Source organism: Callorhinus ursinus, unplaced genomic scaffold (assembly GCF_003265705.2).
Source record: "Callorhinus ursinus isolate GAN/ISIS: 27379988/994484 unplaced genomic scaffold, GSC_fseal_2.0 scaffold26, whole genome shotgun sequence".
Taxonomy (NCBI): Eukaryota; Metazoa; Chordata; class Mammalia; order Carnivora; family Otariidae; genus Callorhinus; species Callorhinus ursinus.
Window position 1 is genome coordinate 15,490,007 of NW_027397088.1, and position 15,837 is coordinate 15,505,843.

Here is a 15,837-nt window from a genome sequence, read left to right on the forward strand (position 1 = left end):
GTCCTTCTGAGCTGGGTTGACCAGCCTTGATGGTTTATTCAGCACTGAGGGGTTTTCCAGGATATGGATGGGACTCTGAGTGTTAATACCGTGAAAGTCTCGGACAAACCAAAATGTGAACTCTTACCCAGCCCCCACCTTTCCTGGTCATGGCTGTCATTCATGAACTTGGGCTCAAGAGTACATAAATAATAAATGACTCTGCTTGAATCTATAGAGTTGTGCTGTTGAAAATGGTAGCCACTAGTGGTAGCCACATATGGCTTTGCACTCTGGAAATCTGGGATGTTGAGAGAAGAGGTAGATAGAAACCAAGAAAGCTGGGTGTGAGAAGGAGAGGGGGCTATACTCTTTACTAGCAACTCTGTTGAAGAGTAGTTTTGTGGCAAGGAGGGTGAGGGGATTAAAAGTATTTTGTTTCTATTTATTTTATGTTATTAAGATTTTTAAAAAAGATTTTATTTATTTATTTGAGAGAGAGTGAGAGAGCATAAACGGGAGAGGCAGAGGGAGAGGGAGAAGCAGGCTCCTTGCTAAGTGCAGAGCCCGACTCGGGTTCGATCATGAGATCATGACCTGAGCCCAAGTCAGGTGCTTAACCGACTGAGCCACCCCGGCACCCCTAAGATTTTTTTTTTAAAGTAATCTCTACACCCAATGTAGGGCTCAAACTCACAACCCCGAGATCAAGAGTCGCATGCTCCACCAATTAAGCCAGCCAGGCACCCAAAAAGTGTTTTGTTTTTAAATCACTTTCAAAGTAGGATGAAGTAAGGGGGCAATGTGAAGAACATGGTAGCTTGGAGTTGGTGATTTTCTAGTTGAAGAGCTCAGAGTATGGGAATGGCAAAGGAAGAGTCCCTTGGACTGGTCTTCAGCCTGAAGGCATTGACGGAAGGGCGGCAAAGCCCTGTTCTGGTCACTTGATGCCAGGCCTAGTAACAGTCTTGTGGGTCATCATAGACAATTTTCATGAATTAGGGCACAATCTAGGGTTTTTTATTTTATTTTTTTTTAGTTTTTTATTGTTACGTTAATCACCATACATTACATCATTATTTTATATGTAGTGTTCCATGATTCGTTGTTTGTGCATAACACCCAGTGCTCCACGCAGTACGTGCCCTTTTTAATACCCATCACCAGGCTAACCCAACTCCCCACCCTCCCCAACAATCTAGGGTTTTGAGGAAGGGAATGGTTATGTGTATTTTAGGACAGCAGGCCATAGTGTGTAGAATGGTAGACTGGGTACTTAGATGTTGGATATGAGGAGGCTATTGTACAAGTGTATACTGGAATCATTTTTCAGAAGAATGCATTTTCAGTATTCTAATGAGAAGTTAGGAAAAGCTAATTGTGCAGAATCTGCTTCATACTCAAAATTTCAGGGATTTATCTGTATCACCGGCTAAAGGATATCTATAATGATACCTGTGTTTCTTTACTGCTATTCCTTTCAGATGGTGTTTATATTTCCAATATTTTTTGCCTCATCAAAATCCATACTAGAGTATGTAATAACTCCTTCATTTTATTGATAAGAGATGAGATATAAAAGGTATTTGTAATACATTGTACTGACAGAAAAGCATAAGAAGAAAGAACTGTAACTGTCTATAAAGCAGGACTCACCTAAAAGAAATCTCTGGCATTCTTTTACCTTCTCTTTCTGGGTTCCTTAACTCCCCACTTCTCCAAATGCTTGTTTCCCCAAGCAGCTAATGTTGGGCTAAAGTTTCCCTAGGCAGAACCTGACTCAGACTCTGTATCTGGTTCAGACTCCCCGCTCAACATAGAGTCTAACCAGAGTGCAAGAGGTTCTAGAATTTAGATGCCAGTTCATACAGAATGGGTGGTGTCAGGTGTCGGTAAGCAACAGTTCCGGTCACTTTAAGGTGCCGGGTCCATAGGGAATAATTGTGATCCTGGGGACATTAAAAGCCAGGGACTCTCTAGATGACTAAATGAGGCTTTTAAGAGACGATCTTTGAAAGGCTTGGACAACGCATGACAGAGAACCAGGGGGGCATCACGTAGGCCAGTGTTTCTCAAAACCGTACAGGACAAGATTTACAGCAGAAGAAACACCCGGAGTGCTTGTTCAAAGGCAAATTCCTAAACCCCACCCTCGACCTACTAAAGGAGAATTCTAGGCTAGTGGCCAGGAATCTGCATTTCAAACAAATGCCCTAAAGATTCTTGCCTATTCTGTTTTGTTTTTTTTTAAAGATTTTATTTATTTATTTGACACAAAGAGAGACAGCTAGAGAGGGAACACAAGCAGGGGGAGTGGGAGAGGGAGAAGCAGGCTTCCCGCTGAGCAGAGAGCCCGAGGCAGGGCTCGATCCCAGGACCCTGGGATCAGGACCCCAGCCAAAGGCAGACGCCCAATGACTGAGCCACCCAGGAGCCCCCCTTGCCTATTCTAAAGTGTAAGAACCTTACATATATTATCAATACTTCCTCATTTTGTTTCCTTAGACCTTGCTAGAAGTCTGGCTCGCTAATCTCTAATACTTAATTCATGCTAATGTATTAATGATTAATAATGGTTTTAAAACTCTTTCATAGAACTTTCATTTAAAAATAGATCCCTAGATCTTGGAGTGCCTTCTCCCAAAGGGATACATTTTCTTTTCTTTTCAAGAATGTTATTCTAATAGTAGAACTTTAACTATGTAGGCCAATTAACTACCTAAAAGAGCAGCAAATGATTTGTGGTCAACCTTGACCACAGATTTGAGAAATTAGGTATTTTATTAAGTGCTGTGGATAAATAACAGTTACTTTGGGGGATGTGAAGGCCACACCTGTTGGACTTTTAAAATTATGTCAACTATTATAAACATTTAAATTGTGCTTAAATAATATGCTATCACAGTATAAACCCGTTTACTAAACCAGCAAGATCAAATACTTTGGCTGTTTCTTTATTTAAAAATTGGGGTAAGAGAAGAAAATTTTTAGGCAGAGAAAGTAATTCCACCTTTTTGAGACTCTTCCTACCTATTCTTTAGCAGGAAAAACCCTTCAAGTAGCCAACGAATGGTGCTAGTTCTTGGGACGAACAAGGTAGTTTTCTTAAGTCCTTGTGCCGGCTGGAAATATTGGACCTGTCCTTGGGCCACACACTTAGAAGTAAGAAGCTTCATCTCTTACCCTTCCCCACCACACTCCCCACACCCATGTCCCCCAGAAAGACCATGGCTAAGAGACCAAGGGCTGAAGTATCATCTATGGAGGATCCTAATCTCAAATACCATCTTGCAAATTTATTTCTCAGTGCAAGTGGATGGGAGAATAGATCCACACAACTTTATCCCCGTGACTAGAAAAACAACTCAACATCAGGCCCTTATCGTCACCGATCAGTTTTATTTCCATATATCAAAGGTTTAATTTGCAAGGCAACCATATTACTTTGCTGGCACTGCCATAACAGAGTACCAAAGACCAGGTGGCTTAAATGACAGAAATTTATTTCCCCCATGGTTCTGGAAGCTAGAAGTCCAAGACCAAGGTCAGCGGAGTTGGTTTCTTCTGAAGCCTCTCTCGTTGGCTTGTAAGATGGCCGCCTTCTCTCCTTCCCCTCATGGTCTTCCCTCTTTGTGTGTGTCCGTCCAAATTCCCTCTTTTGTAAGGACCCCAGTCATATTGGATTAGGGCTCACCCCAATGACCTCATTTTAACTTAATGACCTCTTTAAAGACCCTGCTTCCAAACACAAACACATTCTGAGGTACTGAGGGGTAGGGCTTCAACAGTTAAATTTTTTAAAATTTTAGGGGGACACCATTCAGTCCATAACAGCAGCAGACAAATACCATTTGTCAGATGAATGTATCTATACTGGTCTTGAGTTTTAGATTCACCATATGAAAATGACTGGGCTTGTTACACGACTGAAGTATTTCAGTAATTTCTCCTTGCATCCTCCCTTCTTTGGGCATTTTGTAAGACAAGTGCTGGCTGGAAAGCAAAATGGAGATCTTTTAAATGCCACTTGCCAAACAGTTTCACTTCCTCTGTAATTGCAAATGCTTGGTGGGAGCTGACCTATTTGAAAGAGCACTCCAGATGCACAGAGAATTATTTGTGAACAAAATGATAATTGGCACAGTGCCAAATTCCATTCATTTCTTCAAGAAGCAAATTCTCTACTATGGGATGGATACTTTGCTAGGTAAGTGCGAGGTACTTTGTAAGTGTAAGGAATGTGATGCTGATCATCCATGTCTCACACCTGGGGAAGTCTGGGAGCGCTGTGGGCATACTGGCGTGGCTGAGAACTCCCCAAGGATTGACTCTGTGGTAACTTCAGAAAGTCTAGCCTCCTTCTTCCTGGTTTCTCCTGCCTTCTACGTGGGGAGAATCCCAGGGGACCCAGTTGGGGTCCTAGGTTGCTTGAGAGTTATGGATTCCCCTACCAAATGGGACCCTAGTTTCATCTTCAAAAATACTGATCCACACAGTGTCCAAAGCATAAGCTGAAACTAATATTTGTCACCTCCCTACCTCCCCTCCTTCTCTCTCCCTCCCGCTCTCTCTCCCCTTCCCTCCCCCCGACCTTTTCTCCAGGTTTCTGATAAGGATGTCGGTTTATATACTTAGAGTCTATGAGCACTGCATAAACCATGTCCAGAGTTTATGCACTAGGAATTTACTGCCGTACTAAAAATTTACAACAACATTAACCATGTTGTATAAAATTGGTAGGATCACAGATGACCAAGATTAATATTGTTGGGTACATAATCACAGAATGTTAGATTTGGAAGGGTCTTCAGGGCACATCTAGGTCAGTTCCTTTTTTCACAAATAAAACGAGGCCTTGCCAAGTGACTGGTCCAAGGTCACAAAAAGCTGAAACTAAACCTCAAGCCTTCAGATTCCCAGCATAATCTGGCCATTAAGCCATCCTATGTTAAACAATCACCCTGGTTTTATAGTTCTCCTCTTGGCATCTGTATTTATCTAGAATCACAAATGTCCCAAATTCTCTAGATACTAGATACCCTTTGGAAGCCCTTCCTCCCTTATGCACATGCACACGCAGACACACAAAAACACTGTCATTTTGTAATAACAAAGGCCAGATTCTGGTAATCCGCGTTCCTTTGCCTTGTCTCAAGTTCTCTGGATTTCCCTTATGGTCAGTCCTTCTCTTTTCCCACCCTGGCTGCTTTTCCTATGTGAGGACTGCTGGGCTTAAGGCAACAGAAGCTCTACATTGCTCACTCAGGAGACCTGCAAGGATGCACAGACGGGGTGTCCAGAGAAAGGGGAACATTGTAAGCACTTATTGGGTACCCTTTGGATGAATAAAAGAAGCAATAAATGAACAAACAGATGAAAGTTAGAAGGAGAAAAAAAAAAAGGTGAGGGGGCTGACCTTCTGGGTCACCTATGAGCCTCTGGCCTGAGGGATGGGTAAGACAGGGTTTGGAGTTAAGGAATGGGGCCCTCCTCTGCAACCTGCTGTCAGGCTCAAGATCAGAGCGACTCCTGGCCGGCCCTCAGTTGAGTAGAGCCTAGAGGCCCTCCCCCACTTCTACCTGCAAATGTCTTACCACTTCTCTTGTCTTCCTTGACATTCCTTGCACAAGGGACAAAATTCTCAGTGCTTTGCACAAAATGCATGCTTTGAGGACAGGGTCTGTGTTTAATTTTGCATCCTTAATAAATGTCCAACAAATGTTTTTTTTTTTCAGTGGATGCTTGACAATTGAGAGGAAGACAAACATCTGGAAATGAATAATCCACTAAGTTTCAGTCACAGTGTAACTGCTGATGTCTAAATTTTTTTATGTTTTACTGTGTGTGTTTGTGCTCCCTGAAACTCCGACCCTCAACTTCCCAGCTAGGTGGACCCAACCCGGCTTCACCCGATTTTTCCATTAGCCATTTTCTTTTTTTTTTTTTTCTTAAGATTTTATTTATTTATTTGAGATAGAGAGCACAAGAGGGAAGAGGGTCAGAAGGAGAAGCAGACTCCCTGCTGAGCAGGGAGCCCGATGTGGGACTCCATCCCGGGACTCCAGGATCATGACCTGAGCCGGAGGCAGTCCGATTAACCAACTGAGCCACTCAGGCACCCTCCATTAGCCATTTTCATTGGGGCTTGAATACAGTTCCTCTCCCTCTTTCCCTGCTCTGTGACTCAGTTTCCTCCTAATGTTTCCCTGTGGATTAATTAGTTGATCGCTCCTAAGATTCCCCCCCTCTCCGCCCAAACACAGAGTACAGTATTATTATAAACAGTAACTTCTATTCTTAGAAACTGCAGGTTTCCCTGTCTTGGTTCCTTTACCAGAGTTTCGGAATCAGGGCCCTCTCTCTTTCAATAACACAAGACACAATCTAAACAGAATAGTAATGACAGTCCCAAAACTTCAAATTCTCCAAAGAACCAGGGACTTTCAGTGACTCGTGTAAACGAGGTCCACTGACAACCAGTAGATTTTAAAAACATCATCTTATTGTGTTGGGTTTACGCTGTGGCATTTTAGTGAGGCTTGACAAATCAGACCATAACTGCAGGGACAGGAAGCAGTGAATAACAAAAGAACTAATGTGTCCTTGACATCACTCACTCTTAAGAAGGCTGTTTACTTCTGAGTTTACCTCCTAGTGTGTTTTAAAATACTCTTGCAAATCTCAGCCAGCCTAAAATAGCTGTTCTAGCTTCTTTCAATGGAAGCCCCCAACTTCTCAGCACACTGGCTCATAGTTATTTATAAACCTGATGTCAGTCAAAGATTATTTTTTTACATCCCTCCTCATTACTCCCTTCCCCCCACCTATGAAGACAGACCTATATAAAATTAGAAACGTCACATAAAGTACTCAGTCACTTAGGTAAGAATTATTGTCAGTCAGCAATCTTTATGAAACATAAATTCATCATATTGGGTGAAGCATGTCTCCAACACTGTTCCATGGATACAAGCTACTTCTTTTTTTTTAATATTTGTTTTATTTTATTTATTTATTTGAGAGAGTGTGCATCCAAGCATGAGGTGGGGGTGCAAAGGGAGAGGGAGAGAGAATCTTAAGCAGACTCTGCCCTGAGTGTGGAGCCCCATGTGAGGCTTGGTCCCACTGCCCTGAGATCATGACCCGAACTGAAATCAAGAGTCGGATGCTTAACCAGCTGAGCCCCCCAGGCACCCCCACAAACTCTTTCTTTAAAAAAAAAAAAGGCCTCAGTGGCCAAATACGTTTGGAAAACTGTATGCCTTTTTGAGATTGAAAAAATCCTACGTTAATCAAGTTATCTTTGTGTGAGCTAGCAATTTCCACATCTATTTTGTCAAAGCATCCCTTTCTTTCCAGCCATATTTAGTAACATTTCATGGAGTGATGTGTCTTGGATCACATTTTAGAAAACCAGGGAGGTAGCCCACACAAGGGATGTGGAGCCAGGAGCACCGGATTTGACTCCTGGCTCTGTCACCTTACTCTGTGTATGACCTTGAGCAAATCACAACCTCTTTATATGTACTTTCACATTGGAAGAGTGAGGATGATAAATACTGATCTTGATCCGGGTTGTTTTATGGATTAAATGATGTTATTATGACCGTGCTTTAAAGACTATAAAAAGGTATCATTAGCGATCACAGAGAAATATAAGATTATATTTAAAAATTAATACTGTACAGGTATAAAGAAAGTTGCCCCAGCAGTTCTTACTCAACATTGTCTACTTAAGTCTACTTAGAGGCCATCGCTGAGGGGAGCGAGGAAGCCCAGTACAAAGGTCAAAAGAAGATTAGAGCATGCTGGATCCAGCAATGTCTTTGGTGATAATTGAGTTTAACCCTCTCATTTTATAGCTGATGAAGCTGAGATCCAGAGTGGTCAAAAGAATGGCTTAAGGTCACTCAAAAAGTTAATATTGGAAACATCTGATTCTCATCCAGAGATTAGACTCATTGCCAAGGGCTGTCTCACTCTGAGACAAATCACCACCCCATGAAATTTTCAATCTAATTAGGAGACACAAGATATGCAAATGACGTCATCAGAAAACAAGACAACATGGAACAAAATTTTAAAGCTCAAAAAATGTGGCTGATGGTAACCATGCGAGGGGGTGGGTATGTTAATTAGCTTGACTGTAGTAGTCATTTCAAAATGAATACGCACATCAAAATATCACACCTTAAATATATAGTTTTTAGTAAAAAAAAATGTGTCTGGGGCTCCAGGGTGGGTCAGTCAGTTAAGGGTCTGACTTTTGATTTCCGCTTGGGTTGTGAATTCGGGGTCTTGGGATCTAGCCCTGCAGGCGGCTGGTTCTGCGCTTAGCAGGGAGTCTGCTGGAGATTCTCTCCCTCTCCTTCTCCCTCCGTGCTCTCTCTCTCAAATAAATAAATAAATCTTTTTTAAGATTTTATTTATTTATTTGAGAGAGAGAGAGAGAATGAGAGATAGAAAGCACGAGAGGGAAGAGGGTCAGAGGGAGAAGCAGACTCCCTGCTGAGCAGGAAGCCCGATGTGGGACTCGATCCCGGGACTCCAGGATCATGACCTGAGCCGAAGGCAGTCGCTTCACACACTGAGCCACCCAGGTGCCCTAAATAAATAAATCTTAAAAAAAAAAAAAAATGTGGCTGAAGTAACAGGGACAATGAGAATGCAGGAATGAGTAAGCTAAACATCCAGGCTGAATTGGAGATTGGACTGGAGCTGGGGAAGAATGTACACCACCATGTTGGATTTGGATACCTCAAGAGGAGAAAAATAGTAGTGTTCCAGAATGGAATTGGAAATGATAGTAAGACCAAATGGTTGGCAGTAGTCTAAATAAGTGGGCATTACAGTTTTGGTGAAATAGTCAACAGTAAACATTTATTGGACGCTTCCAAATTCTATGAAGTCTCTGGAGCTTTGAGGAGGATATGAGAAGTAGGTAAGATGGTCTCTGACTTTGGAAAGCTTATTTTTTATTTGGAGAGAAGAGATGGGAACATAAGACTAAACTGCAGAATGTGAGCAAGTAAGTATACAGTATAAAGGGGTGAAATATGTACTGTTAGGGAAGGATTTCTGGAGATGAGTTTTGTTGTTTCTTGGGAAAACCATGCATGTGATTGGTTTTTGGAAGCATGTGGGATACCTGTGTCATCCCCTGAATTAAGAGGGAAATTTCAATATGCATATAATATAGGTCTATGGATTACTGCTGTGTACTTGGTCTTTATTAACTTACAATCCTTTTCCTGTCTTCTCTTTCTTTTTTTTAAGATTTTATTTATTTATTTGACAGAAAGAGAACACAAGGAGGGGAGCGCAGGCAGAGGGGGAGGGAGGGGCAGGCTCCCCGATACGGGACTCAGTCCCAGGACCCCGGGATCATGACCTGAGCTGAAGGCAGATGCTTAACCGACTGAGCCACCCAGGGGCCCTCCCTGTCATTTATTGTAAACCAGACGGTGGACTAGAATGCCTATGTAAATATGATCACCTGTCCAGATTTGAACCCAGAATAGTAAGTACCTGCTCTTATTTGTGTCTGAGGATTTGCTACCTCTTCCTCTTTCACCTCCTTCACATTCCCATTCTTCCCAGAGTAGCTAATCTAGGTATAAAAGAGCATAAAACGTAAGATTAAGGAATCATTTTAGGCTCTACCCTGTTAGTCACCATTCCCTCCAGCTAACCAGTTCCCAAGTCCGTTGGACTTTTGACATTCTAAATATTTCTCAACCTGTTCTCTGCTCTCTATGGCATTTCCTCTGTCACCGGGGTCAGATCATAACCATTTCTCACCTCATTTATGCAGTAACATTACAACTGGTTTTTAGGTCTGCCTGCCTCCAATCTCTTTTCTCCAATCCTTAATTTCATCTCTCATACAGGTAGAACTACTTTCCAAAAACGCAAATCTGCTTTATACCTCTAGTGAAAATCCTTCTAAGGTTCCATTTAGCCTCTGGGCAAAGTCCAAACTCCTTTGCCTGGCACACACAACCTTTCTGGTCCTGGCTCCTGCTTACCTCTCAGTATCTCATCTCTAGTCACTCCCAAACAAAAATTGGGTCCTTATCCATAAAGTCGGTATGTTTTTGGAGTTCTCATAATTTTTTTTTTCCATGCTAGAGAGTTGCTTGGCTTCCTTCAAACTGCTGAACCCCTACTTATCCTTTAAAACTCCCGCGTTCCTGGTTACCTCTGTTATGAATTCCCTTTAGCAAGTTTTTCCCTGTTGCTATAGCAGGGACTTCAGCACTTTTTAGAGGTATCACAATCGACTGTTAAGTCGGCCATTGTAGTCAGCTGTGTGTTTCTTCACAAAGGACTTTAAGGCTTCTCTCTGTCTTTTTTTTTTTTTTAAGATTTTATTTATTTATTCATGAGAGACAGAGGAGGAGGAGGAGGAGGAGAGAGAGAGAGAGAGAGAGAGAGAGAGAGAGAAGCAGAGGGAGAAGCAGGCTCCCAAGGAGCAGGGAGCCCGATGTGGGACTCGATCCCAGGACCCTGGGATCATGACCTGAGCCAAAGGCAGACGCTTAACCATCTGAGCCACCCAGGCGCCCTTCTCTCTGTGTCTTCAGGGATGAGGACAGGGATGGCAGGTCCCCTAGAAGCAATGCACCTGGTGAGGTCTTCCCTCCATTCTGCCCCTCCCTACTGCCCTCACTTGAAGGCATCAAGAGAAGTGGTACGAGGAGTTAAAATCATCAGGAGAAAGAAGAGTGAATTAGATTTAAAGAAAACAAAAAAGAGGAGGAAAAAGAAAGGCAAGGTAGTAATATATGACTTTGCCAAGGCAGCGGGGAAAGGATGTCCATCAGGAGACAGTGCCTTCTGCAACAGGAAAGGCTTTAAATCCCCAAAAAGGCCCATCTATTTTCCTTTTCAGGCAAAACAACACGAATGTTATCCAAATCTTTTGGAAATGAGCAAATTCCTTCCTTTCCCCTGCCCTCAAGCCTCAACTAGGCGAAGGGTTTTTAGTTTATGTGTGTGGTGACCTGAAGTTGGTAGCCCAGCAGGGGAGTTCCCAGGCCTGGGACAGAGAAGCCAGGCCTCAGGGCTAGCTCAGGGAACCAAGAAGAAACCCACCTTTGTTCTTTAATATTTTGCCGGGGGATGACAGATCTGACATTAAACCTCCAGAAAACTGGTTAAAACCCTAACACTGTGGAGGAGTGCAGACCTCCGGTATACAGGTAGGTCCTAATGATCAGAAAATCTTTTGAAAACACCTCGTTGTAACCTAACCATAAAGTCACTTGGGTGGCCAATCCTGAAAAGTGGAGTCTGTTCTGTAGAGTCCTTCCCGGCAAATGGCACCGGCAAACAAGTTTTGCAATATCGAGGCACAGAAGGCCATTTATTTTTCTGATTGTGCAATGAATAAAAGACAAAATTGTTCCTTTTTCGAAGGCATTCAGATTTTTTAAAAAGGTAGAGTAATAATTAAAAAGCCCTTTGAAAAAGGCATTTTCTTTCCTTTACCGAAAGCTTCCTATTACCGTGGCTGGTTCTTAGCTAGGTTGTTATGACATAATCCTCCCCGTAAGGTCTGGTCATCCTGACTCTGTGGACGAGGCCAAGGACAAGCTCCGAGAAGGCACCGGCTGCCTTTCAGGAAGGGCTAAGGTTTGATTTGAATCCAGGTCTCTAACCACCAGTTTCGGAGAACTTGCTAGACCACGGTTACCTCCCGAAACAGTGCTGCCAATAAAAATCTAACCGATTGTGCTACCCGAGTAGTTCTCCTTTCAAGGGAAGGAGGGTCCACGGCATGGGACGGGGAATAAAACGTATAGCAGTGAGCAGGAGGCAGTGTGAGCGACCCCACTTTTCATTTACCCAGAGGGGAGCCTGAGAGGAGATAATTTAAAACATGACTTCTCCGCAGCCACAGTTAAAACAAGGAAATTTATGATGCAGAATGGCTGCTTAAGACTTGACGAAGTTAAGAAGGCCAAGGCCCGAGGAGTCAGAGCCGGGCCTTGCTCCTTCCTTCCCGTCAGCGATTAAATAACCATGACAGGGGGCAGAGGCAGGTAGAAGGCGGCTCCCTCGTGGACCGCGCGGGGCATCTTCCCGGCACTCGGCGTTCCAGATGCTTCCCTGCCGTTCGCAAGGCCGTGCGGCTCGGTCTCCGTATTCCACTCATTTTGCAGCTCCGCGTGTTAGCCTCGCTCGCCCGCGGGCACCCCCGGCGCCAGGCACCACTCTGCGGGCAGAGCTCGAGCTGGACGTCCCCGGGCGGGTGTATCTCTCCGCCGGAGGCGGCCGCCCGAGGTGCCCTTGCCGGCCACCCCCGACGTCCGGCTCGGCCGGCGGGCCGCGTGCCGCGCCAGGAGGTGGCCTTCCAGCGCGTGCGGCTGCGGGGCGCCGGCCGAGGTGACCTCAGCCTACCCCGGGCCCGGCCGCAGCACGCCGTGTGCGAAGACGCGAGGCGGTGTCCTGAGCTGACACCGGCTGCGCGGCACAAGCAGCAGGCGCCGCCGATCAACTAGTTCGCACCGAGGATTCCTCTTGGTGCGTGGCCCAGTTTTCCTTAGGACGGGCTCCAACCCCTCGCCGACACCGCCCCCCGCGCCGCCACGCTCCGAGGCCTTCCCCCAGGAAGCCTCGCGTCCCTCCCCCGCCGCTCGGCTCGGGCCGGCGCGCGCGCGATTCCTCGATTCCACAGGCGGTTCGCGCCGCGGGTGGGGGCGGGGCGCCGCCGGGGGAGGGGGGGCCGGGGCCCGGGGGCGGGGGCGGGCCGGCGTGGGGAGTTCCTCGCTCGCGGACCACACGCTCTGCGGGCCAATCCCAAGCCAGCCTCTAGCAGTGTCACACGCGGGACACATCCAAGCGTTTGTTGGCAGGGCCGGTGAGGGGGGAGGGGGCGAGGAGGAGGGAGGGGAGTTGAGTGACAAGCTTTGCGGGGCAGGCTGGGAATTGTAGTTCCCAGCTCCCGTGGCCATAGCCATTTTGTAGTCGGGGGACTACAACTTCCAGAAGATCAAGGGGACCATTCTAAGGTGCCCCGGGAATAGGCGGCTCTCCCCGGGGCCGGGCGTCTTGGGGCACTGGTATCCAGCAGCCCGGCTGCAGGTAGACGCGAGGGCAGTGGCGGGGGCTGGCGTGTGGCGGCTGTGGGGTGAGCGGCAAGCTGGGGAAAGGGGGTGAGGTGGAGCGACCGAGCGTGCCATGCATTGGGCTAGGGAGCCTCTCTCAATTCCACTCCTAGGCTCGGCGTGGGAGCGATGCCTGAGGGTTTGCCCGGGAAGGGTTCGTCGAAGCTTCTCGGGTGTCTAGTCGATGGGGCTGCGGGGGTCCTCCGGACTGGGCCGGAGTCGGTCTGCGCCGGAGTAGGCGGGCGTCTGGTGGCTCAGCTGTGGGAGTTTTCGGCTAGCGTCCGTCGGGGAATTACCCGAGGAGCCCTAACTTGTATAAAAGCAGAGTCCATTTAAAGTTGGGCTGGATAGCCTCTCTCTCATTGGTTAGGGGGCTTGGAAAAAAGAGACTCGGCGAGCCCTCGCTGTGGTGCTGCCGCCGCCGCCGCCGCCGCTGGAGTTGACTCTTCTGCTCGCGCTGCTGCTGCAGCACAAACGTGACTTCCAACATTTTTTATTTATCTTTCCCTTTTCTTTTCCAAGATGTAACTACAGATCAGACACTAAGGACCTTCACGTTTCGCTGATGTAGTTTTTGGAGGAAAAAGGGGGGGAGTGAAGGGCGTCGGTTTTTTTTTTTGTGTGTGTGTGTGTTTCGGGGGAAATTTTCCATTATGAGTGTTTTACTAAAGTGAATTTTTTTTGTTGTTGTTGTTTGCTTCGTTCGTCTTTGGCTCTTTTTTTTTTTTTCCTTCCCAATTTCGGATTTATTTCAAGGCGAATCGGGCTTTGGGGGAAGAGGAAGAAAAGTCGGATTACAAGATCAACCACCACCAACAACAATAAAAACCACCAGGATATTTTTTTGCAAATTTCTGACGGCTTTAAATTCATGAAGCAATTGTCCCCTTTTGCAATCAGCATTTGGATCTCAGAATGAGCAAGGAAAGACCCAAGAGGAATATCATTCAGAAGAAATACGTAAGTGCTCTTAACAACACATCCTTTGACTTGCAGTTTTAAGCAATGGCTGTGAATGTCAAGTTTATAGATAATTCTGCAGCTGAAGGGTTTTAAACACAGCGTCCGATAAGGCTGTTTCTTTCTTTTCTGAAAGAGGGCTTTTCAGGCAAAGTCGTGTCTGCCTAGTTTGGATGAAAAAACAGATTGGTGTAGCGATACCTCAAGTGAATAAATTGACCTCGAATGACACAACCATAATCTAGTTTTAGATGAAAGGCTAGGGATTTTGGTGGAGCTTGGGGGGGGTGGGGGCTGCGGTAATGTAACTAAACTGCATTCTCGGGCGGATTTGGCCCCATATTGCACTTTGCATGCAAATGAGCTTGTGTTATTATTATTAATGTTATTTGGAAAATCGTGTAACGCGTGTGTGTTGGAAGCCCTTTAAGTTGCAATCGAGGGTCCGATTATGGCGATCTTGTTCCCTGCACTGGCATATCAAATTTAATGTATGTGGTCGTTTTGGCTTATTTGGTTCGCAACGTAAATCAGTTGGGAATCATGTTACAGCGAATGCATTTGTTGGGATTGACTTTAATAATGGGACTGGTTTTGTTTAAAAATTCATGGTTTCCAGTTTTAGGGAGAAAAGACATACAATATAGCTAATGTTTTTAAGTAGGTACGTGAATACATGTGTAAGTGACTACAAATAAATTCTCCCTGTTAAGTGGGCTTCTGAAATTGGGTGATTATTCAGAGATTTAAATGGCTTGGAATAGTTAAATTTGTTTTGTGCATAGTACAGCTACGTTTTGATTGGCATGGGGAGTGTTTTTGTTTTGTGTATGGCTTTTTTTTTTTTTTAAGTTTGGGGGGAGGGAGGGTAGAGGGGGACGGAGGATTAACCAAATATGCACTCGAGTGATCGGTGATTAGCTGCATGCTTTAAATCAGAGAACCCATTTTTTTTTTAAAAGCCCAAATGAACATACACTAGGAATAATGCAACGTTATAAGAAAGTTTAACTCGAGTCGACAAATTGGTGTTAATATTTTCCCTTTTTGAGCAATGTGATGTGTGTAATGGGAGATGACCTTCGGGGCACTGGTTTTTGTAAAAAAATACATTTAATGAAAAACCCGAATGCCTCTTCTAGAGGGCTGATTCTAATCTAGGCACGTAAACTTCAACTATGAAAGAAATGCAAGGTTAAATAATCAAGCTCAACTTAAAAAAGCTGTTCCCTAAAGAATTTAAGAATTAAAATACATCCGCATTGCAGAGGGCTGGGTAGAATGCAAAGGACTAGTTTAAACTCGGGCTGTAGAAACTGCATGGAGACAACCTTGCCTTGGAGCGTGGACGCCTTCCCGGGGCACGTCCGATCCGGGTGCAGCCACAAAGCAAATGGGGTAGAACTTGGACAAGAACCGCCTCCGCCGCCCCCACCCCTTCTCCCGACCCCCATCCCAGACCTCGCTAAGTTGGAGAGCGGTGTGGGGTGGGATTTTTTTGTTGCTGGCGGTCAGTGGATTGTGTCGAGTCGGGGCGTCCGGCCGCAAGCCCCGTGGCTGGCGGCGGCCGCGGGAGGCAGAGCACGAGTTGACGCCGGGGGAGCGGAGCGGAGCCCGTGTTCCCGACGTGCTCGAGCCGGCAGCCGAGGGGAGGGCGCGCGGGGGTCGCGGCGGGCTGGGCCGGGGCCGGGCGGGCGCGCGCGCGCGCGCGGCCTGTAGGGGGCGGGCTGCCGGCTCCGGCGCCGGGCTCCGGGCTGCTCGGGCTGCGGCTCCGGCTCGGGGCTCG

The 15,837-nt window shown here is 45.9% G+C and overlaps 1 protein-coding gene across 1 annotated transcript in view; it reads left to right on the forward strand.

Moving 5' to 3' along the window:
* The first annotated feature begins 13,442 nt into the window (after positions 1-13,442).
* JARID2 (jumonji and AT-rich interaction domain containing 2) overlaps positions 13,443-15,837 on the forward strand; it is a 250,040-nt gene continuing 247,645 nt past the window's right edge. The window contains 1 exon segment of the mRNA XM_025891071.2: positions 13,443-14,051. Coding sequence (XP_025746856.1) covers positions 14,007-14,051 — 45 coding nt within the window. The 5' untranslated portion in view covers positions 13,443-14,006.